Source organism: Staurois parvus, unplaced genomic scaffold, assembly GCF_062004578.1.
Source record: "Staurois parvus isolate SC_StPar_1 unplaced genomic scaffold, SC_StPar_1.0 ptg000228l, whole genome shotgun sequence".
In the NCBI taxonomy this organism is placed as follows: Eukaryota; Metazoa; Chordata; class Amphibia; order Anura; family Ranidae; genus Staurois; species Staurois parvus.
In genome coordinates, this window is record NW_028318024.1 from 315,148 (window position 1) to 340,242 (window position 25,095).

The 25,095-nt window shown below is 46.8% G+C and overlaps 1 protein-coding gene across 1 annotated transcript in view; it reads left to right on the top strand.

Annotated features, from left to right (window-relative positions):
• The window catches only part of CACNA1F (calcium voltage-gated channel subunit alpha1 F), a 208,067-nt gene that overhangs the window by 82,270 nt on the left and 100,702 nt on the right, over positions 1–25,095 (top strand). The window contains exons 15-21 of the mRNA XM_089679619.1: positions 1,092–1,317; positions 3,845–4,052; positions 5,058–5,178; positions 8,428–8,506; positions 17,168–17,210; positions 17,285–17,330; positions 20,434–20,569. Coding sequence (XP_089535745.1) covers positions 1,092–1,317; positions 3,845–4,052; positions 5,058–5,178; positions 8,428–8,506; positions 17,168–17,210; positions 17,285–17,330; positions 20,434–20,569 — 859 coding nt within the window. The remainder of the gene's footprint in view (positions 1–1,091; positions 1,318–3,844; positions 4,053–5,057; positions 5,179–8,427; positions 8,507–17,167; positions 17,211–17,284; positions 17,331–20,433; positions 20,570–25,095) is intronic.

The window sequence follows — 25,095 nt, forward strand, 5'->3', positions numbered from 1 at the left end:
CTTTGTATGTTACATACTCCAGACACCCGCACTCTGTATGTTACATACTACAGACAACCGCACTCTGTATATTACATACTCCATACACCCGCACTCTGTATACTACATACTCCAGACACCCGCACTCTGTATGTTATATACTCCAGACACCCGCACACTGTATGTTGCATACTACAAACACCTGCACTCTGTATGTTACATACTCCAGACACCCGCACTCTGTATGTTGCATACTACAGACACCCGCACTCTGTATGTTGCATACTACAGACACCCGCACTCTGTATGTTGCATACTACAGACACCCGCACTCTGTATGCTACATGCTACAGACTCCTGCACTCTGTATGTTACATACTCCAGACTCCTGCACTCTGTATGTTACATTCTCCAGATACCTGCACACTGTATGTTACATTCTCCAGACACCTGCACTCTGTATGTTACATTCTCCAGACACCTGCACTCTGTATGTTACATTCTCCAGACACCTGCACTCTGTATATTACATACTCCAGACACCCTCACTCTGTATATTACATACTCCAGACACCTGCACACTGTATGTTACATACTCCAGACACCTGCACACTGTATGTTACATACTCCAGACACCTGCACTCTGTATATTACATACTCCAAACACCTGCACACTGTATGTTACATACTCCAGACACCCTCACTCTGTATATTACATACTCCAGACACCCTCACTCTGTATGTTACATACTCCAGACACCCGCACTCTGTATGTTACATACTCCAGACACCCACACTCTGTATGTTACATACTCCAGACACCCGCACTCTGTATGTTACATACTCCAGACACCCGCACTCTGTATGTTACATACTCCAGACACCTGCACTCTGTATATTACATACTCCAGACACCTGCACTCTGTATATTACATGCCTTTGACCCCTGTACAAGTTTTGAACCCCTCAATATTTCCACTCCTAGATCTTTCCACAAGGCACACTGCCTGCAGGGTAGAGGGAGGGGTGGCCCTATCAGGTGAGGGGAGCCCTGTCAGGCAGGCTATATGGGGCCCCATGATTCCTAACCGTGGCCCTTCCATGTCCTCCAGGCTATGCAAACAAGGTGTTGCTGTCTCTGTTCACGGTGGAGATGCTCCTCAAGCTGTACAGTCTGGGGATCCAAGCCTACTTTGTGTCGTTCTTCAATCGCTTTGACTGCTTCGTGGTGTGTGGGGGAATCCTGGAGACAGTCCTGGTGGAGTTCCACATCATGTCACCTCTGGGGATCTCCGTCCTGCGCTGCGTCCGGCTCCTCCGCATCTTCAAGGTCACCAGGTCAGTGAGGCATTGGGGGGCGGGGGTATCACATAAAGGGGCGGAGCAAATGGGACAGCAAACCACCTGACTCTTCTATGGACTTCTGATGTCCCCACGGCTGCTGTTCTGTATTTATTATGACTGGTATTTATAGAGCGCTAACATTGGACACAAGAGCTTACAATCTAAGGTTCCTATGTAACGTGGGTACATGCTGCCGCTGCTGTCAATCACAGCCAGTCAGCCAGTGAGGGGAGAGAGGGAGCGGAGCCAAGCCACGACTCCATGTGTGAATGGACACACGGAGCAGCGGGTGCCCCTATAGCAAACTGCTTGCTGTGGGGTCACCTGACAGACAGGAGGAGCCAGGAGAACCTATGGGGGACCCGAGCGGACATAGAAGAAACAAGGGGGAGGGGGTCTATCTAGGACTAAACTAACTAGCACTAAACAGGGGAGGGGAGAATAGAGGAAGATTTAAAAAAAAAATGCAGTGGCCCAAAATCACCACTAGAAGGCAGCATACTACAAAAAAAATGATAGCCTCACGCAGTTCAGTACAAGACATGAAAAGAAATACAAGACAGTGGTGCAGTACTGTCAACATTCCTGCCAGGGGGCAGTAGAGATTAAAGATGAAACAGCGCGGGGCGCCAGTCTGCCATGCTGCGTTGCTCATGTGCGTACAAGGAACATGCTCATAGAAGGAGAGAGCAGAGTGACGGAGAGAGATGAGCTCATTGGCGTGGTGCTACTCCCTCACTGTCCAATCACAGGCTGGGGGAGGGACAAAACCTAGCTGTATGAATTACCTGTAGCAGATGAAAAAAAATCAGGCTGTGCTCTGTGGCAGGGCTGGGCAAATCTTAGGAATGAATGGACAGAAATACAAATTCTTTGGCAGGTAAAACATCATTGGTGTCAGTGGGAGGAATAGTGCCCCATCATTGGTGTCAGTGGGAGGAATAGTGCCCCATCATTGGTGTCAGTGGGAGGAATAGTGCCCCATCATTGGTGTCAGTGAAAGGAATAGTGCCCCATCATTGGTGTCAGTGGGAGGAATCGTGCCCCATCATTGGTGTCAGTGGGAGGAATAGTGCCCCATCATTGGTGTCAGTGGGAGGAATAGTGCCCCATCATTGGTGTCAGTGGGAGGAATCGTGCCCCATCATTGATGTCAGTGGGAGGAATAGTGTCCCATCATTGGTGTCAGTGGAAGGAATAGTGCCCCATCATTGGTGTCAGTAAGAGGAATAGTGCCCCATCATTGGTGTCAGTGGGAGGAATAGTGCCCCATCATTGGTGTCAGTGGGAGGAATAGTGCCCCATCATTGGTGTCAGTGGGAGGAATAGTGCTCCATCATTGGTGTCAGTGGGAGGAATAGTGCCCCATCATTGGAAGGATAAAAGCAAGCAACATCGGGCCCACTGACTGCAGTTCGGAGACCACTGCCCTTGAGCAATCAAGGCACATATCTGATCCCCATTTACATGTCTTGATTCATAGGGTTACTGGGGAATTAGACCCATGGTGCCTCGTGTTCCCGTGATCTGGTACTAGACCCATGGTGCCTCGTGTTCCTGTGATCTGGTATTAGACCCATGGTGCCTCGTGTTCCCGTGATCTGGTATTAGACCCATGGTGCCTCGTGTTCCCGTGATCTGGTATTAGACCCATGGTGCCTCATGTTCCTGTGATCTGGTATTAGACCCATGGTGCCTCGTGTTCCCGTGATCTGGTATTAGACCCATGGTGCCTCATGTTCCTGTGATCTGGTATTAGACCCATGGTGCCTCGTGTTCCCATGATCTGGTATTAGACCCATGGTGCCTCGTGTTCCTGTGATCTGGTATTAGACCCATGGTGCCTCGTGTTCCCGTGATCTGGTATTAGACCCATGGTGCCTCATGTTCCCGTGATCTGGTATTAGACCCATGGTGCCTCATGTTCCCGTGATCTGGTATTAGACCCATGGTGCCTCATGTTCCCGTGATCTGGTATTAGACCCATGGTGCCTCGTGTTCCCGTGATCTGGTATTAGACCCATGGTGCCTCATGTTCCCGTGATCTGGTATTAGACCCATGGTCCCTCATGTTCCCGTGATCTGGTATTAGACCCATGGTGCCTCATGTTCCCGTGATCTGGTATTAGACCCATGGTGCCTCATGTTCCCGTGATCTGGTATTAGACCCATGGTGCCTCATGTTCCCATGATCTGGTATTAGACCCATGGGGCCTCATGTTCCCGTGATCTGGTATTAGACCCATGGTGCCTCATGTTCCCGTGATCTGGTATTAGACCCATGGTGCCTCATGTTCCCATGATCTGGTATTAGACCCATGGTGCCTCATGTTCCCGTGATCTGGTATTAGACCCATGGTGCCTCGTGTTCCCATGATCTGGTGTTATATAGCATGCTTATGTATCTATTGCACATAATACTGTATGTATTTCATAAGGAACATGGTGTGTCACATCACCTGGCATCCTTCTCTCTCTCTCTCTCTCCCACCTTGCCATCACTGTCCTCTCCACCATACAGACACTGGGCATCGCTAAGTAACCTGGTCGCCTCCCTGCTGAACTCCATGAAATCCATTGCTTCTTTACTGCTGCTTCTCTTCCTCTTCATCATCATCTTCTCCTTGCTTGGGATGCAGCTCTTCGGAGGAAAATTCAACTTCGACGAGACCCAGACCAAAAGGAGCACCTTTGACACGTTCCCTCAGGCACTGCTCACCGTCTTCCAGGTGACCATTCTTGACCTTTGGATTGGGTTTTATGGGCAGGGATCCAATACACAATTTAATGGTACAAGGCCATATGTAGTAAACCACAGAAAACAGAAATCAGTCTCATTGACTTGTCTACAGTAAATCCATTAGGGTTCCACTTGGCTGCTCTAGGTTCCTGCACCTTTGCTCTTACCCAGTAGAGATAATGTACAAAAAACTGGAACAGCTGTGGAGGAGTTGACCAGATTTCTGATTTCCTGTGAAAGATGAAACCTGGTTGGTTGTCCATTTTTATATGGATTGTACCGTGGCAATTACATATGGGTTTAGTCCCCTTCCACACCGTGAATTTGATACGTTCTCTCAGGCAATGTCCAGTGCCTGCCAGGTGACCATTCTTGACCTTTGGATTGGGTTTTATGGGCAGGGATCCAATATACAATTTAATGGTACAAGGCTATATCTAGTAAACCACAGAAACCAGTCTCATGGACTTGTCTACAGTAAACCCATTAGGGTCCCACTTGGCTGCTCTAGGTTCCTGCACCTTTGCTCTTACCCAGTAGAGATAATTTACGAAAAACTGGAACAGCTGTGGAGGAGTTGACCAGATTTCTGATTTCCTGTGAAAGATTAAACCTGGTTGGTTGTCCATTTTTATATGGATTGTACCGTGGCAATTACATATGGGTTTAGTCCTCTTCCACACCGTGAATTTGAAACGTTCTCTCAGGCAATGTCCAGTGCCTTCCAGGTGACCATCCTTGACCTTTGGATTGGGTTTTATGGTCAGGGATCCAATATACAATTTGTTCCATGTGGGGAACTTACCTTTTCGTGGAGCGGGTCCGGTGTCACCTGGTGCGGCACGCACCCACCACACCTGGCTTTGTAGAGAGTAGATGCCAATTCATGTTACTGTGTCATACATTTTTTGTTTCTTTTTCCCACTGGATGCCCATTTTTTCATAACCAATCCGTTATCTCTGTCTCTTTTTTCTTTCTGTGGTTGATACGCAGATCCTTACTGGTGAGGACTGGAATGCAGTGATGTATGATGGGATCATGGCATATGGAGGACCATTTTTCCCTGGAATGTTGGTCTGTATATATTTCATCATCCTCTTCATTTGTGGAAACTGTATCCTGCTGTAAGAAAATGCTAGAACTGTTCTCCACCCCTGACAACCAACTCACAATGCTACTCAGAGCTCAGGTCCTTCAGCAGGGCTATAATATATTGGAAGGTTGGGGTGACCCTCAGGTGGTAGGAGGTCAACCCCGATAGATAACAAAGTGCCACGTCCCTGTATAGAATTTTGAGAAGAAGATTGTGGAAATGGACCTTCTAGGCACAGAAAGTCGGTACACAAAAATATAAACTCAATGTTCCTTTATTAACATCACATCATCTCTAAAATATATCTTGTATGATATCGTTGCATAATTCGCCCACAGCTAATACCCCGTGACCCACCGACCACATAGAAAGAGGCAGGGGATATTCAGGTTGTGCCGGCCGTGCCCGACATGTTTCGTGATGACAACTGTTGCTTCCTCAGGGGCTAGCAATATATCTTGGGAGGATAAATATACTTAGGCAATATGGATACACATAAGGGTTGCAAAACAACATAGTATATAAAATGGTAGTATTCACTTACAAAATTAACCAGTATGTACTAGGCAATGATGAACTCCCTGGGATGCAAAGGGGGGCAGGTACCCTCAGGCCATACGCAAGGAGAGCAACCTCCAGAGGTCAGGTATGGGGGGTGAAGAACTCAGCCTAGGGCGGGTGAAGAACCCATGGGGCTCCTCAGACACAATTGGTTTCCAGGTGTTGAATGACAAGGCTACAGGTTAGAAATAAGGACCCCCTTCAGCAAGGCTGTCTTAATACATGGGCATGTCTGGGCATTGCCCAGGGGCCCTCAGATGCATAGAGGCCCCATAATAATCTTGCATTACATCATACTTGCCAACTGTCCCGGATTTGCCGGGAGAAAGGTACCCTGGCCTTGATTCCCTGGAGCGTAAGACTTCTGAAGGGGACTAGTGTACTTGTGGTCCACCCATCCGAAACCAGGTGGACCATATTCTTTGGGGGACCTGCCAAAGCAAACTCATCTCAAGTACTTGGTGGGTCTTCCCCGAAGACCCACCAAGCGCTTGGTGGGTTTTCCCCCGAAGACTCATCAAGCGCTTGGTGGGTCTTCCCCGAAGACACACTAATTGCTTGGTGGGTCTTCCCGAAGACACACTAATTGCTTGGTGGGTCTTTCCGAAGACACTCCATTACTTGGTGGGTCTTCCCGAAGACACTCCATTACTTGGTGGGTCTTCCCGAAGACACTCCATTACTTGGTGGGTCTTCCCCGAAAACACACCAAGCACTTGGTGGGTGTTCCCCGAAGACTCACCAAGCGCTTGGTGGGTCTTCCTCGCTTGGTGGGTGTTCCCCGAAGACCCACCAAGCCATTGGTGGGTGTTCCTCAAAGACCCACCAAGCCATTGGTGGGTGTTCCCCGAAGACCCACCAAGCCATTGGTGGGTGTTCCCCGAAGACCCACAAAGCCATTGGTGGGTGTTCCCCGAAGACCCACCAAGCCATTGGTGGGTGTTCCTCAAAGACCCACCAAGCCATTGGTGGGTGTTCCCCGAAGACCCACCAAGCCATTGGTGGGTGTTCCCCGAAGACCCACAAAGCCATTGGTGGGTGTTCCCCGAAGACCCACCAAGCCATTGGTGGGTGTTCCCCGAAGACCCACCAAACCATTGGTGGGTCTTCCCTGAAGACCCACCAAACCATTGGTGGGTCTTCCCGAAAGAGAGACCTACCATAAGGCCACATGCCACCTCCCCTCTCCCAAGACAAGGGCCAAGAATCTGAACCCTAATAATTGGAAGCGAGTAATGTGCTAGCACTACCAATAGTTTGTCAAACAGCAAAATTCCTGCTCTCGGTTGGTTGGTCTCAGTTGGCAGTCTACAGCAGTGAGCTTGCTGCACTGCAAGATAGAGGTGGGGGATAGGAAGGATAAAATACAGAGGGGCATTCTTACATGAAGATGGCAGGTAAGGCACCTACCAGTTGCCTGGTTCCAATTCCTACCTTTTGGAACCATTGGTACAGTTTTTTTTTAGAGGTTAAAAAGGTGTTTAAAAAGAAAATGCAGAAAGCAGTGATGATGTGTGGGACCACAACTCAGATTTTACTTTCCTTCATTATAGAAAAGTTATAACAATACAACGTGATTGCTATTCTTTGCTCTGATTTGCAGTACTCTGCGTATCCCTATATCCATAATAGTGTATTGCTCCTTTATTGCCTAATGCAGGCCATAGATGGGGAGAAAAACGGCCGATTTTTCTTTTAAAAAACGAAAAATCGGTCGTTCAAGCGGCCGACTATACCACCAATGGTAAAAAAAATCGGCCGATTTTCATCCCGTCTACAGCCGGCAAAAAGTGTCCCTGTAGAGAGCTCTGCTATTTCTTTGACAGTTCCTTGACATTTACAGAGGTTGCAACAATGTATCTATTTGTATCCATTTAGGATACAGACGTTTTTATTTGGAAACAAATAGATACAATGTTGCAACCGCTGTAAATGTCAAAGAACTGTCAGAAATAGCGGAGCTCTCTGCAGCGACACTTTTTGCCGGACTGGAATTCCTCTTATTTTTCCTTCTTCTTCTTCTTCTTCTTCATCCTCTTCTTCTTCTTCATCATCATCATCCTCTTCTTCTTCATCATCCTCTTCTTCTTCTTCTTCTTCATCATCTTCATCATCTTCTTCTTCTTCATCCTCTTCATCATCTTCTTCTTCTTCATCCTCTTCTTCTTCCTCTTCCACTTCTTCTTCCTCTTCTACTTCTTCTTCCTCTTCCACTTCTTCTTCTTCATCCTCTTCTTCTTCCTCTTCCACTTCTTCTTCCTCTTCCACTTCTTCTTCCTCTTCCACTTCTTCTTTCTCTTCCTCTTCTTCTTTTTCTTCTTTTTGTCTTCCTCTTGCAGGTCACTGCTCATGCGCAGATTTTTTATCGGTAAAAAATCGGCCGATTTGCCCATCATTGCCGCGAAAATCGGCCGATTTTTTTTCCAACTTTACCGATAAAAAAAATCTGCCAAAATACCGAAAAACTGCCAAACAAATAGCCCACTAACGATCCGAAAATTGGCCGATTTTATTTTCGGCCGAAAAATCAGCCGATTTTCGACCCATCTATGGCCTGCATAAGTCTCGGCAATGTCATTTCTCGTTCGGGATTATTCCGTTTTCTCCATTTACAAGTGCTGTGATAATTAATCTTATGATTTATGATTTTTTATTGTTTCTACATCTTCCCTTTAGCTCATCAGACTCTTCCTTAACCTGCTTGTGTAGATATCTTACTGAACGTCTTCTTGGCTATTGCGGTGGACAATTTGGCTGATGCTGACAATATCAACAGTAAAGACAAAAAGTGAGAAGGGGATTGTCGTTACATAGTTACAATAGTCCATCCAGTTCAACCATAGAAAAAAAAAAGTTATATTCCTATACCCACAGTTGATCCAGAGGAAGGCAAAAAAAAACCAGCAAAGCACGATCCAATTTGCTCCTGCAGGGAAAAAAATTCCTTCCTGATCCCCCGAGAGGCAATCGGATATTGCCTGGATCAACTTTCCCTATAAATGTTATATCCAGTTATATTCTGTGTATCCAAGAAAGAATCCAGGACTTTCCTACAGCAATCCACTGAGCTGGCCACAACCAACTCTTGAGGGAATCTATTCCACATTCTCACAGCTCTCACTGTGAAGAAACCTTTCCGTGTTTGGGGATTACATTTCTTTTCCTCCAGACGTAAAGAGCGCCCCCTTGTCCTCTGTGATGACCTCAGGGGGAATAACTACACCGAGTTCACTATATGAACCACTGATGTATTTATTCATGGAGACCATATCCCCCCTTATGTATTATACATGGAGATCATATCCCCCTTATGTATTATACATGGAGATCATATCCCCCCCCTTATGTATTATACATGGAGATCATATCCCCCCTTATGTATTATACATAGAGATCATATCCCCCCTTATGTATTATACATAGAGATCATATCCCCCCTTATGTATTATACATGGAGATCATATCCCCCCTTATGTATTATACATGGAGATCATATCCCCCTTATGTATTATACATGGAGATCATATCCCCCCCTTATGTATTATACATGGAGATCATATCCCCCTTATGTATTATACATGGAGATCATATCCCCCTTATGTATTATACATGGAGATCATATCCCCCCTTATGTCTTATATATGGAGATCATATTCCCCCTTATGTATTATACATGGAGATCATATCCCCCCTTATGTATTATACATGGAGATCATATCCCCCCTTATGTATTATACATGGAGATCATATTCGTCCTTATGTATTATACATGGAGATCATATCCCCCCCTTATGTATTATACATGGAGATCATATCCCCCCTTATGTATTATACATGGAGATCATATCCCCCTTATGTATTATACATGGTGATCATATCCCTCTTATGTATTATACATGGAGATCATATCCCCCCTTATGTATTATACATGGAGATCATATCCCCCCTTATGTATTATACATGGTGATCATATCCCCCCTTATGTATTATACATGGAGATCATATCCCCCTTATGTATTATACATGGAGATCATATCCCCCTTATGTATTATACATGGAGATCATATCCCCCTTATGTATTATACATGGAGATCATATCCCCCTTATGTATTATACATGGTGATCATATCCCTCTTATGTATTATACATGGAGATCATATCCCCTCTTATGTATTATACATGGAGATCATATCCCTCTTATGTATTATACATGGAGATCATATCCCCCCTTATGTATTATACATGGAGATCATATCCCTCTTATGTATTATACATGGAGATCATATCCCCCTTATGTATTATACATGGAGATCATATCCCCCCTTATGTATTATACATGGTGATCATATCCCCCTTATGTATTATACATGGAGATCATATCCCCCCTTATGTATTATACATGGAGATCATATCCCCCCTTATGTATTATACATGGTGATCATATCCCCCCTTATGTATTATACATGGAGATCATATCCCCCCTTATGTATTATACATGGTGATCATATCCCCCCTTATGTATTATACATGGAGATCATATCCCCCCTTATGTATTATACATGGAGATCATATCCCCCCTTATGTATTATACATGGTGATCATATCCCCCCTTATGTATTATACATGAAGATCATATCCCCCCTTATGTATTATACATGGAGATCATATCCCCCCTTAATCTCCTCTTCTCAGTAGAGAATAAATTCAGTTCCTCTAATCTTTCCTCATAGTTGATCTCCTCCATGCCTCTTATCAGTTTGGTTGCCCTTCTCTGTACTTCCTCCAGTTCCCCAATGTTCTTTTTGTGAATTGGAGCCCAAAACTGAACTGCATATTCCAGATGAGGTGTTACTAATGAATGCAAAATAGCCCATCGCAGAAACACCGTGGACCATACACTTTCAACCAGGGTCCCATGGTTCCATGTCCAAGCGCGTGCGTTTTTTTGCGTGTTCCTGCACTTTGCATTATTGTTAATGGGCGCAAACATACACGCATTTGCAAGATACATGGAGTTGTCATTAAGAATTAATGGCACCCACGCCTGACTGCAAAAGGCAGCAGAGTTTTCTGTGTTACAGAAAACAGAAAAACAATTTTGCATGTGTTACCGCACTGCGCCTAATGTGAACAAGCCCTAAAAATGTAAATGTAATTCTTCTCCCCCAAATTCCTTCTCTTAGCACAAACCCCCCCCCAGCACTAATCCCCCCATCCCCCTCCGAGCACAACTGCCCCCCAAATTTCCCCTCCTAGTATAAATCCCCACCTTTGAGCACAACCCCCCCCCAATTCCTCTTCCCCCCAAATCCCCCCTCTGAGCACAAACCCCTCCAAATTCCTCTTCCTAGCACAAACCCCCCAATTCCCCCCTCCTAGCATAAACTCCCTGCTTGCAAATCCCTGCTCCTTGCACAAACCCCACTTCCAATACCTCACCCCCTCCTAGCATGGCCCCCCCAAAACCCATTTCCTACTACAAACCCCCTGCTCCCGAATTGCCACACCTAGCACAAACCCTGCTCCCCCCCCCCCCTTCCCAGCACAAATCCCCCCTCCTACCACCTGTATTGCCTGTACAGGAGCAGTGTAGGGAGGCGATAGGGGGCGGTAATCAAACCCTGCACACAGGGGCGGACTGACCATTTGGAAACTCGGGCACTTCCCGAGGGCCCGGGGTCAGTAGGGAGCCCCATGAGATGGCCTTGGTACCTTTTTCATAGGCTTTTTTGAGTTTGGGCAAGGACGCAGGGGCCCCATGATCCCCTATTGCCTGGGGGCCCCATGAGTTGTCAGTCCGCCCCTGTTCATAGCTCGGCATCCAATAAAGTCAGAGAATAATGTACAGCCTTGTATATGGCATCCAATGGGAAGGACTAGGACCTAAAGACTGAGCCATTGTAGGAGCTCTCACCTTGTCTCCAACCCACCCCTTCCCATCAACTATCTCTCTCTATCCATTCAGTTGCATCCAGGGGCGGACTGACCATTTGGAAACTCGGCCACTGCCCTAGGGCCCAGGGTCAGTAGGGGGCCCCATGAGATGCCCCGGTACCTTTTTCATAGGATTTTTTGAGTTTGGGCAAGGACGCAGGTGCCCCATGATCCCCTATTGCTCGAGGGCCCGGGGTCAGTAGGGGGCCCCATGAGATGCCCCTGGTACCTTTTTCATAGGCTTTTTTGAGTTTGGACAAGGACGCAGGGGCCCTATGATCCCCTATAGCCCGGGGGCCCCATGAGTTGTCAGTCCGCCCCTTCCTGCACACTGAGATGTGAGTACGACCCTCTGTAAAGGAGAAAGAGAGAGCACACTGCGCACCTCCTCCCAGCAATTTCCTCCTCCTTGCTGCCATGTGTACTATTGCCGGCAAAACAGAAATCTGTGTGTCCTGCCCGACATGTCCTTGGCAACCGATGTTGTCATTGGTTGGTAGGATGCGGGTGGGCGACCCGCACAGCCTTCTGTTACACATAGCAGCAGGGAGGAGGAGAGAGCCGAGATGAAGTGCGTGGTGTGCTCTCTCTCTCTCTCCTCCCAGTGCACGGGAGTTTACATAGGGTCGCACTCCAACCAGGACATTGCTGCGGCACCCCTGAGGACTCTTTGCAGCACCCCAACTGAAAACCAATGCTCTAGAGAAGCTCTTCTTAACCAGGGTTCTGTGGAACTGTAGGGTTCCTCAAGAGGTAGCTAAGGGTTCCTTGAGCTGTCATTGACTGTCCTCCCATTTGAGGGTGCCTTTATAGTTCCAGGACCAATGCCACTTGGCAAAGCCAGCAGCATGACACCAAATATCTTTTTAGCTGCCTGTAATGGTGGCATTCTGACCATCCTTGTAAGGGCTGCTTTCCTTCCTATTGATAACTCACGTAAGGGGCATTCTTCCAATTGGCCCATGAGTAAAAGGTTTTTGTAAGAGTTCCCTGAGACCTGAGAATTATTTTAAGGGTCCCTCTGGGGAAAAAAAGGCTGAGAAAAGCTCCTATAAAGGTTTCTGGAGAATACTTGGGATATGGGTAATTGTCCTCCTGTCTGATAGTAACTGCATAGTTCCAGGTCAAAGGGCCACTTCGTATGACACCAATGATCTCTTTAGCTACAGTGGGGCAAAAAAGTATTTAGTCCCCACCAATGGTGCAAGTTCTCCCACTTACAAAGATGAGCGAGGCCTGTAATTGGCATCATAGGGAGACCTCAACTATGAGAGACAAAATGAGAAAACAAATCCAGACAATCACATTGGCTGATCTGGAAAGAATTTATTTGCAAATTATGGTGGAAAATAAGTATTTGGTCACCTACAAACAAGCAAGATTTCTGGCTCTCACAGACCTGTACCTTCTTCTTTAAGAGGCTCCTCTGTCCTGCACTCATTACCTGTATCAGTGGCACCTGTTTGAACTTGTTATCAGTATAAAAGACACCTGTCCACAACCTCAAACAGTCACACTCCAAACTCCACTATGGTGAAGACCAAAGAGCTGTCGAAGGACACCAGAAACAAAATTGTAGACCTGCACCAGGCTGGGAAGACTGAATCTGCAATAGGCAAGCAGCTTGGTGTGAACAAATCAACTGTGGGAGCAATAATTAGAAAATGGAAGACCTACAAGATCACTGATAATCTCCCTCGATCTGGGGCTCCACGCAAGATCTCACCCCGTGGGGTCAAAATGATCACAAGAACGGTGAGCAAAAATCCCAGGACCACACGGGGGGACCTAGTGAATGACCTGCAGAGAGCTGGGACCAACGTAACAAAGGCTACCATCAGTAACACACTACGCCGCCAGGGACTCAGATCCTGCAGTGCCAGACGTGTCCCCCTGCTTAAGCCAGTACATGTCCGGGGCCCCTCTGAAGTTTGCTAGAGAGCATTTGGATGATCCAGGAGAGGATTGGGAGAATGTCATATGGTCAGATGAAACCAAAATACAACTGTTTGGTAGAAACACAACTCGTCGTGTTTGGAGGAGAGAGAATGCTGAGTTGCATCCAAAGAACACCATACCTACTGTGAAGCATGAGGGTGGCAACATCATGCTTTGGGGCTGTTTCTCCGCAAAGGGACCAGGACGACTGATCCATGTACAGGACAGAATGAATGGGGCCATGTATCGTGAGATTTTGAGTGCAAACCTCCTTCCATCAGCAAGGGCATTGAAGATGAAACGTGGCTGGGTCTTCCAACATGACAGTGATCCCAAACATACCGCCTGGGCAACAAAGGAGTGGCTTCATAAGAAGCATTTCAAGGTCCTGGAGTGGCCTAGCCAGTCTCCAGATCTCAACCCCATAGAAAACCTTTGGAGGGAGTTGAAAGTCCGTGTTGCAGCGACAGCCCCAAAACATCACTGCTCTAGAGGAGATCTGCATGGAGGATGGGCCAACATACCAGCAACAGTGTGTGCCAACCTTGTGAAGACTTCCAGGAAACGTCTGACCTCTGTCATTGCCAACAAAGGATATATAACAAAGTATTGACATGAACTTTTCATATTCACCAAATACTTATTTTCCACCATAATTTGCAAATCAATTCTTTCCAGATCAGCCAATGTGATTGTCTGGATTTGTTTTCTCATTTTGTCTCTCATAGTTGAGGTCTCCCTATGATGCCAATTACAGGCCTCTCTCATCTTTGTAAGTGGAAGAACTTGCACAATTGGTGGTGACTAAATACTTTTTTGCCCCACTGTATCTGCGAGAGTGGCATTGTAAGGGGGAATTTTTCCCAATGATCTCCAATGAATTTCTAACAACTGGGGTTCCCTGAGACCTGAAATTGTTTCAAGGGTTCCTCTGCAGTACAGAAAAGGCTGATGACGCCTACTATAGGCCATAAGGAGCAAGCACAGCCTGAGTAGCCTCAAGCTTCTGTGCTGCCCATTGGGTTCTTGAATATGAATGGTTGCTTGAGGTGTGCTCTAGACAAGAAGACGCGACCAGCAAGGGTTGGACAGGAAACTGTAATGGCAATTGATCTTGGTTTTCTAACCTTGATATTTGCAAGAAGAACCTTTATACTTTATAGAAATGAGATCTCCTGTCTCCTGATTCAGCCATAAACTATTTATTCATCTTGGTATCAATTCCTGTTGTGATTACGGCCAGAAAGTGAAGGAAAATCTCCTTGGACCCCAAACTGAGAGGGGTTTTACCTATATCCTGTTCCATCCAACATGGAGAATTTTGAAATGTTTATTTTGTATAGGATAATGAATATTCCCCTCTTGCAGCCGCTGAATGTTGGCGATAGGGAGAGGAGAAGAATCCAGCTTTCAGCAGTTGCAGGAGGAAAATAGAGAGGATCAGTTCCTGTATATACCAAGTGAAAAACAAAATGTGACAGGGAGGCCGCACGGGCCCCCTGGAGCATGGGGTGAGGTCGCCATTGCAACCCCCGATGCTACACCAGTGGTTGGGGGTGTGTGGTCCCAAAAACATGTTCTAACTATGGGATTTTACTGTCTTCCAAACTGCAAATGGAAATGAGCCCTTACTGTCCTAAGCCCCCTAAAAGGCCGCTTTCACACTGGTGCGCTGTGGTTTACCCACACCGTAGACTTCTAATATATCTTGTGGGTGTGGTGCACTTTCTGAAAGCGCACCATAACTCCTTCATTCGTGTTGAGGGCCACATCAGAGGGCTCAGAGGTAGGGTTGTGGATAAGGGGGTACCACCAGTACTCCTGTATGGGGCCCAGGCCTGCTGGGGGTCCCAGGCAGCTAGGTGAATCGGATGTGGGCAGGAAGGGTGAGTGGGGAAATTGCTGGAACCAATCCCCTTCTCCTCCCCTAACCCCCCCCCCAATGGCTAGCTTTCAGCTGCTGCAGATAAGGGGGTACCACCAGTACTCCTGTATGGGACCCAGGTCTGCAGGGGGTGCCCAGGCAGCTAGGTGAATCGGATGTGGGCAGGAAGGGTGAGTGGGGCAATTGCTGGAACCAATCCCCTTCTCCTCTTCTAACCCCCCCCCCCATGGCTAGCTTTCAGCTGCTACAGATAAGGGGGTACCACCAGTACTCCTGTACAGGGCCCAGGCCTGCTGGGGGGCCCAGGCAGCTAAGTGAATCGGATGTGGGCAGGAAGGGTGAGTGGGGCAATTAATGGAACCAATCTCTTTTTCCTCCCCTCCCCCCTCCCCCCAGGGCTAGCTTTCAGCTGCTGCAGATAAGGGGGTACCACCAGTACTCCTGCACGGGGCCCAGGTCTGCAGGGGGTCCCAGGCAGCTAGGTGAATCGGATGTGGGCAGGAAGGGTGAGTGGGGCAATTGCTGGAACCAATCCCCTTCTCCTCCCCTAACCCCCCCCCCCATGGCTAGCTTTCAGCTGATACAGATAAGGGGGTACCACCAGTACTCCTGTATGGGGTCCAGGCCTGCAGGGGGCCAAGGCAGCTAGGTGAATCGGATGTGGGCAGGAAGGGTGAGTGGGGCAATTGCTGGAACCAATCCCTTTTTCCTCCCCTACCCCCCCCCCCCCAGGGCTAGCTTTCAGCCGCTGCAGATAAAGGGGTACCACCAGTACTCCTGTACGGGGCCCAGACCTGCAGGGGACCCAGGCACCTAGGTGAATCGGATGTGGCAAGAAGGGTGAGTGGGGCAATTGCTGGAACCAATCCCCTTCTCCTCCCCTAACCCCCCCCCCCCCCCCCCATGGCTAATGTTCAGCTGCTGCAGAGAGAAACATACAGGGGATCAGTTCCAGTAATTTATCAACCACTTCCATTCCTGAATAAACACAATGAGTGATTGGTACCTATCACTCACTGTGTTCATTCATAACTGAAGCATAGTAAACTGTGTTTTTTTTTTTTGTGGGGATGGGGGGCCCTGTTAGGTTGACTGTATGGGGCCCTATGGTTTGGGGGGGTCTGTCAGGTTGGTTGTAAGGGGCCCCATAGTTTTTAACAGCAGCCCTGCTCAGAGGGCCACAGGTTGAGCACCCCTGGTCTAGTGAAAGTGGTCATGTGAAAGGGTTCAGTCTTCAACCAGGTTTTTGTTGGTATTTGTGCCCCAGCTGGAGATATTCATACTCATTAATGCTCCTGGTGACCCCTGTCGTCAGTATAGAAAGTGATGGGAAACCCAAACATTTGACAGGAGATGAGGGAAACGCTTCTAATGGGTAGACTCATCTTATAAAAAGTTGTTTTTTTTTTTAAGTTTTATTCCAAGATCCCGATAAAGATATAATAGCGTTGTCCATCGTGGTCACCTTGAAAGTGATATTGGGTAACTAATTGAAGAGGGACTCTCTGCGGGGTCACAGACGTACAGAAGTATTTGCCCCATAATATTATTTTGGAATTTTATGATTGTCTATGAAGGTCCATTCTAGTAATAGAAGGTTCACCAAGCACTGGTATAAATATCCACTTCACAAAAAAATATTGTGTGAAAATATGATTTTCAGAAACCATATTTGTCACGATTTATTTCCAGGGAAGGGAAGAAATCTGAGAAAAAAGAGGACAGCTCAGTTAAGGTAGGTGCATCTAATGCTGCTTTAATCATGAACATCAATTTATGCTTTTGCTGAGAGTCTGTTTTTTTCTGTAGGTTCCCTGTGAGGAAGAGAATGAGGAAGAAGAGGGGAGCGAAGAATGTGAGTTGTCTTTGAATATGATTTAACTGATATTAGTAGAATCAGCATCTAATGGCCAAAAGTATAGTCATGGCCAAGAATATTGGCAACCCTGCATTTCTGTCCGATAATGCACCACTTTGCCCAGAATCACAAATGTTTTGGCTTTGTCATGTTTATTTCTTTTGTTTGCATTGAACCTCGATATTTTTGGCCATGACTGTATATGTGATATCTTACCATCACACCTGTATGAGTTTGTTGGACATCCCATTCCACAACCATGGCAATTAATATGGAGTTGCTTCTTCACGACGATTAATATGAAGTTGCCCATCAATTAATATGGAGTTGGAACCACTTTGTGGTTACAACATCTTCCACTCTTCTGGGAAGGCTTGCCACAAGAATTTGAAGGTTGTCTGTGGGAATTGGTGCCCATTCATGAGGTCAGGTACTCCTGTCCATGTCTTTATGGTGCTGGTGCCACTCTTCTGGGAAGGCTTGCTACAAGAATTTGGAGGGTGTCTGAAGGAATTGGTGCCCATTCATGAGGTCAGGTGCTGCTGTCCATGTCTTTATGGTGCTGGCTCTACTCTTCTGGGAAGGCTTCCCACAAGAATTTGGAGGGTGTCTGTAGGAATTGGTGCCCATTCATGAGGTCAGGTACTCCTGTCCATGTCTTTATGGTGCTGGAGCCACTCTTCTGGGAAGGCTTGCTACAAGAATTTGGAGGGTGTCTGTAGGAATTGGTGCCCATTCATAAGGTCAGATACTGCTGTTCATGTCTTTATGGTGCTGGTGCCACTCTTCTGGGAAGGCTTGCTACAAGAATTTAGAGGGTATCTGTAGGAATTGGTGCCCATTCATGAGGTCAGGTACTCCTGTCCATGTCTTTATGGTGCTGGTGCCACTCTTCTGGGAAGGCTTGCTACAAGAATTTGGAGGGTATCTGTAGGAATTGGTGCCCATTCATGAGGTCAGGTGCTGCTGTCCATGTCTTTATGGTGCTGGCTCTACTCTTCTGGGAAGGCTTCCCACAAGAATTTGGAGGGTGTCTGTAGGAATTGGTGCCCATTCATGAGGTCAGGTGCTGCTGTCCATGTCTTTATGGTGCTGGCTCTACTCTTCTAGGAAGGCTTGCCACAAGAATTTGGAGGGTGTCTGTGGGAATTGGTGCCCATTCATGAGGTCAGGTACTGCTGTCCATGTCTTTATGGTGCTGGCTCTATTCTTCTGGGAAGGCTTGCCACAATAATTTGGAGGGTGTCTGTAGGAATTTGTGCTCATTCATGAGGTCAGGACTGCTGTCCATGTCTTTATGGTGCTGGCTCCACTCTTCTGGGAAGGCTTGCCACAGGAATTTGGAAGGTGTCTGTAGGAATTGGTGCCCATTCATGAGGTCAGCTACTCCTGTCCATGTCTTTATGGTGCTGGCTCCACTCTTCTGGGAAGGCTTGCTACAAGAATTTGGAGGGTGTCTGTAGGAATTGGTGCCCATTCATGAGGTCAGGTACTGCTGTCCCTGTCTTTATGGTGCTGGCTCTACTCTTCTGGGAAGGCTTGCCACAAGAATTTGGAGGGTGTCTGTTGGAATTTGTGCCCATTCATGAGGTCAGGTACTGCTGTCCATGTCTTTATGGTGCTGGCTCCACTCTTCTGGGAAGGCTTGCCACAAGAATTTGGAAGGTGTCTGTAGGAATTGGTGCCCATTCATTAGGGCGGGTACTGCTGTCCATGTTTTTATGGTGCTGGCTCCACTCTTCTAGGGAGGCTTCTCACAAACGTTTGAGAGTGTGTCTGTTGGGATTTGTGCTCATCCATCCAAAAGAACATTGGGGAGGTTAGGTGTTCATCGCAAAGATGTTCAATAGGGTTTAGATAAGGGCTCTTGAATTCCTCCCTTTTCACAAATTTTTGGATTGTCTATTGGAATTTGTATGCATTTGTGAGGTCAGGCACTGATGCTGGATGAAAAGACCTGGCTCACAATCGACTTCACAATTTATCCCAAAGATGTTAAGTAAGGTTGAGGTCAGGGCTCTTGAATTCTTTCACTTTTCTAGAAAGGCTTTTCACAAGATTTTGGAGGGTGGCTGTGGGAATTTGTATGAATTTGTGAGGTCAGGCACTAATGTTGGATGAATAGACCTGGCTCACGAAGGTATTCAGTAGGGTTGAGGTCAGGACTCTCCAGTTCCTCCGCACCAAACTGGTCGCACCATGTCTTTATGACATTGTCCCACTTTGTGGCTATAACATCCTCCACTCTTCTCTTTCCACAAGAATTTGCAGGATGTCTGTCAGAATTGTGTCCATTTGTGAGGTCAGGTACTGATGTTGGATGAGAAGACCTGGCTCACATATTGGGCCTTACATTGGGCACCAAAACAAAAAACATAAAAAAAACCCATCTTGCAGTTGGCATTTCAATTCACCTAAAAAGTGATCAGTATGGTTGAGGTCAGAGCTCTGTGAAGAACACTCAAGTTCCTCCACACCAAACTGGTCAAACCATGTCTTTATGGAGCCGAGTTTGTACACAGGGGCACAGCCATGTTGGAACAGAAAAGGGTCTTCACCAAACTGCTACCACAAGGTTGGAAAAGCACAATTGCCTACAATGTCTTTGTATGGTGTAGAATTAGTGGTATCCTTCACTGAACACAACTGATCTCAATAATTTGGAGGGAAGTCCACATGCATTTGGCCATGAAGAACATTTATACATAATTTTATTGAGTCATGCAATAGATTTCAGCTTTGTTTGTGGCAATTTTGTAGTATAGAGGTACCCATAAAAGTGGTGATGAATGTGCATCACAAGTGATCTCTAGCACTAGTATAGATACTCCAGCATTTTGGAAACCCTCTTTGACAAATGAGGGGAGACAAAAAAAACGTCAATCTTTCTATTCTCCCTGTGATGCACAAACCCAGAAGTGCTCAGCTCTGAGCACTTTCAGGTTCAGAGCTAGCAGATCCCAGACCAATGCAGCCAGGAAAACAGCTGATCGAGTAAAAAGGGTCAGTAAAAACCCACGATAACGGGAATGCTAATAGGGTTGTAGTGACTGTTTATTGTTATAAGGCAGTGATGTGACCTATCTATGTATTCCAACAGCTGAGGAGGAGGAGGAAGAAGAGGAAGGAAGCCTCCCGGACTCCCATCTGGATAAACTGGCAGAGTTCGCCCCAAAGGAGAAAGTTCTTCCAATCCCAGAGGGCAGTGCCTTCTTCATTTTCAGCAACACCAACATGTGAGATGCTTCCTATAGATATAGAACATTTCCCATGAGTTACATTCACCGGCCACTTTATTAGGCACACCTTGCTGGCGAAAAGAAAATCTACCCCATACTATCACACCACCACCACCAGCCTGAACTGTTGATACAAGGCAGGATGGATCCACCACACCATGACACCACCACCACCAGCCTGAACCATTGATACAAGGTAGGATGGATCCACCACACCATGACACCACCACCACCAGCCTGAACTGTTGATACAAGGCAGGATGGATCCACCACACCATGACACCACCACCACCAGCATGAACTGTTGATACAAGGCAGGATGGATCCCCCACACCATGACACCACCACCACTAGCCTGAACCATTGATACAAGGCAGGATGGATCCACCACACCATGACACCACCACCACCATCCTGAACCATTGATACAAGGCAGGATGGATCCATCACACCATGACACCACCAGCCTGAACCGTTGATACAAGGCAGGATGGATCCCCCACACCATGACACCACCACCACCAGCCTGAACCGTTGATACAAGGCAGGATGGATCCCCCACACCATGACACCACCACTACCATCCTGAACCGTTGATACAAGGCAGGATGGATCCATCACACCATGACACCACCACCACCAGCCTGAATTGTTGATACAAGGCAGGATGGATCCACCACACTATGACACCACCAGCCTGAACCATTGATACAAGGCAGGATGAATCCCTCACACCATGACACCACCACCACCAGCCTGAACCGTTGATACAAGGCAGGATGAATCCCTCACACCATGACACCACCACCACCAGCCTGAACCGTTGATACAAGGTAGGATGGATCCACCACACCATGACACCACCACCACTAGCCTGAACCGTTGATACAAGGCAGGATGGATCCATGCTTTCATGTTGTTTACGCCAAACTCTGACCCTACCATCTGAATGTCGCTGCAACCAGTCTGCACATTCTCCTCTGACATCAATAAGGCATTTTCCACCATACAACTGCCGCTCACTGGATATATTCTCTTTTTCGGACCATTCTCTGTAAACCCTAGAGATGGTTGTGTGTGAAAATCCCAGTAGATCAGCAGTTTTTGAAATACTCAGACCACCCGGTCTTGCAGCAACAACCACGCCACGCTCAAAGTCACTTAAATCCCCTTTCTTCCCCATTCTGATGCTCGATTTGATTGCCAGCAAATCATCTTCACCACGTTTAGATGCCTAAATGCATTGAGTTGCTGCCACGTGACTGGCTGATTAGCCATTTGTGTTACCAAGTAATTGAACAGGTGGACCTCATAAAGTGGCCGGTGAATGTATATACTTATGAAAGTTTCTTTGTATTTCATAATATCACTGAGGACTTCAGGTTTAAAGAAGTCTTATGGGCAGAAAAAAAACTTCACTGCTGGTCTTTTGACCTAAAATAAGAGAAATACTGGGACTGCCATGACTGATCCCTTTCTGAAAATGCTGGTTGCCATGCTCAACCAAAGTCACAGTCAAGGGTCCGGCTCGGAGACCAGTAGCTATAGCAGTAGAGAGGCTCCACCAATCACCTGGATAAGGGCAGCAGCAGGTCACCCTGGGGGATGACATAGGCTCACCCGAGGTGCGGGGTCTAAGTACTAACCGGTGTTCACCTGGTGAAGATGGGTTTTGCAGTGTGTTAGTACCACATCGTGGTCCTCAGGATGGCTCCACCACGAAATGATCAAGCTGGAATCCAGTAGCAGATATAGCAGGAAGGGATCCAGCAGAGTGATAGGTAGAAGAACAAGCCAAAGGTCGGTAACAAGTGGATGCAGGTGGGGATCAAGCAGAAGCATTGTCAGTAAACAAACCAAAGGTTGGTAACGAGTAGATACAGGTAGGGATCAAGTGGAAGAATAGTCAATAAACAAACCAAAGGTTGGTAAGGAGTAGATGCAGGTAGGGATCAAGTAGAACAATAGTCAGTAAACAAACCAAAGGTTGGTAAGGAGTAGATGCAGGTAGGGATCAAGTAGAAGAATAGTCAGTAAACAAACCAAAGGTTGGTAACCAGTAGATGCAGGTAGGGATCAAGTGGAAGAATAGTCAATAAACAAACCAAAGGTTGGTAACGAGTAGATGCAGGTAGGGATCAAGTAGAAGAATAGTCAGTAAACAAACCGAAGGTTGGTAACAAGTAGATGCAGGTAGGGATCAAGTGGAAGAATAGTCAATAAACAAACCAAAGGTTGGTAACGAGTAGATGCAGGTAGGGATCAAGTAGAAGAATAGTCAGTAAACAAACCGAAGGTTGGTAACAAGTAGATGCAGGTAGGGATCAAGTAGAAGAATAGTCAGTAAACAAACCAAAGGTTGTAACGAGTAGATGCGGGTAGGGATCAAGTGGAAGCATAGTCAGTAAACAAGTCAAAGGTCAGTAACAAGTAGATGCAGGTAGGGATCAAGTGGAAGAATAGTCAGTAAACAAGTCAAAGGTCAGTAACGAGTAGATGCAGGTAGGGATCAAGCAGAAGCATTGTCAGTAAACAAGTCAAAGGTCGGTAACGAGTAGATGCCGGTAGGGATCAAGCAGAAGCATTGTCAGTAAACAAACCAAAGGTTGTAACGAGTAGATGCAGGTAGGGATCTAGTGGAAGAATAGTCAGTAAACAAACTGAAGGTTGGTAATAAGTGAACATAGCTACATATTTACATAGTTAGTCTGACTGAAAAAAGGCAAAAGTCCATCCAGTTCAACCATTAAAAAAAAAAAGTTATAATCCTACACCCACAGTTGATCCAGAGGAAGGCAAAAAACCCAGCAAAGCACGATCCAATTTGCTCCTGCAGGGAAAAAAAATTCCTTCCTGATCCCCCGAGAGGCAATCGGATATTCCCTGGATCAACTTTACCTATGAACGCAGGTTGGAATCATAGTCGAGGAACAAGCCAAGATCGGTAAGGAGTAGTAGCAGAGATACGGATGGCAGCAGGTGTGACATAAGACATTGACTGATGAAAGCACAATAATCTGGCAAACGGGAGGTGAAAAGACATGGCGAAAACAGGAAGTTTATGGAAGGAGCAAAGGGTTCAAGAGAAACAAGGTCCAAGGCAAGATTCTTCAAAGAATTGTCCACAGAGCTGTCCAGTATTCTAGGTGGCTCAGCAGGAAGAGACACAGTCGGATGTTGCAGGTTGAGACCTGGGTCCTGACATCCAATGTCTTTTAAAATGTATCTGAGCACAAATATAAAACAAAGAGGTATTGTACCTTGGTTTGTCATTTGTACAGCCTTGAATTATATAGTAATCTAGCTTTTATATCTTACTATTGTGGAGGATCTCCCTCTTGTACTTCTTCTGCCAAAGTTGGGAAGCCATTAAAGCCAAGAATGCCGTAGTTGGCCATTTGGAGATTTGCTGATTCCTTAACAGAGAGCTTTTGCTGCTTTACAAATAGCCCATTAGGGGGTGAAATGCGTCAGGTGTGGCCTAGGGTAGGGACTATATTGGAAACCAACTGCTTTCATTAAACTTCATGGTGAGATTATGGAAGTGCAGCTTTGTCCTTCATTTTTGCCATATGTGCCAAGTGGAATGAGCTCCTGAAGCCAACACCCAGTTCAGAGGGGGACTGGAGGAATAGGCTCGGGACTTGGAGTGGTGCAGTCTTTTCTATGTGTCCACATAGAGCAGTTAGTTACAGGTCTGTAGATGTTTACAGGCTGTCATGTACCTGGTGGGAATTGAGCTGAAGACAGGGCTTCTCTTGCACCTCTTGTCCAAACCTCTTCTGGTAGTGATGACAGGAGATTTGAGGATGCAGAGTGGCATGATTGTCAACATTGCAGGCTGTGCCAGCTGCTGGATGTGAGACCAGATGACTGTGGACCACTTGGTAAGGACCAGAGGCAGAAATGAGGTAGCACCCAATCAATAGAGTGGAACAAAGCCAGGACACAAGCCGAAGGTCATCAACAGCCAGGCAGAAAAGTACCAAGTCAGAAGACAGGGCAGCACCAGGATCAGGCCAAGGCAGGGGTGGACTGACAACTCATGGGGCCCCCGGGCAATAGGGGATCATGGGGCCCCTGTGTCCTTGCCCAAACTCAAAAAAGCCTATGAAAAAGGTACCAGGGGCATCTCATGGGGCCCCCTACTGACCCCGGGCCCTTGGGCAGTGCCCGAGTTTCCAAATGGTCAGTCCGCCCCTGGGCCAAGTTTAGCAACTGGTGGACAGCGAGGTACAGGAACATAAGTTAGAGGCAGTGGTCGGGGTACAGGCTAAGGTCAGGTAACAGCTGGGTAGTGAATTACAGGAACATAAGTTAGAGGCAGTGGTCGGGGTACAGGCTAAGGTCAGGTAACAGCTGGGTAGTGAATTACAGGAACATAAGTTAGAGGCAGTGGTCAGGGTACAGGCTAAGGGCAGTTAACAGCTGGGTAGTGAATTACAGGAACATATGACAGAGGCAGTGGTCAGGGTACAGGCCAAGGTCAATTAACAGCTGGGCAGCAATGTACTGAGTCAGAA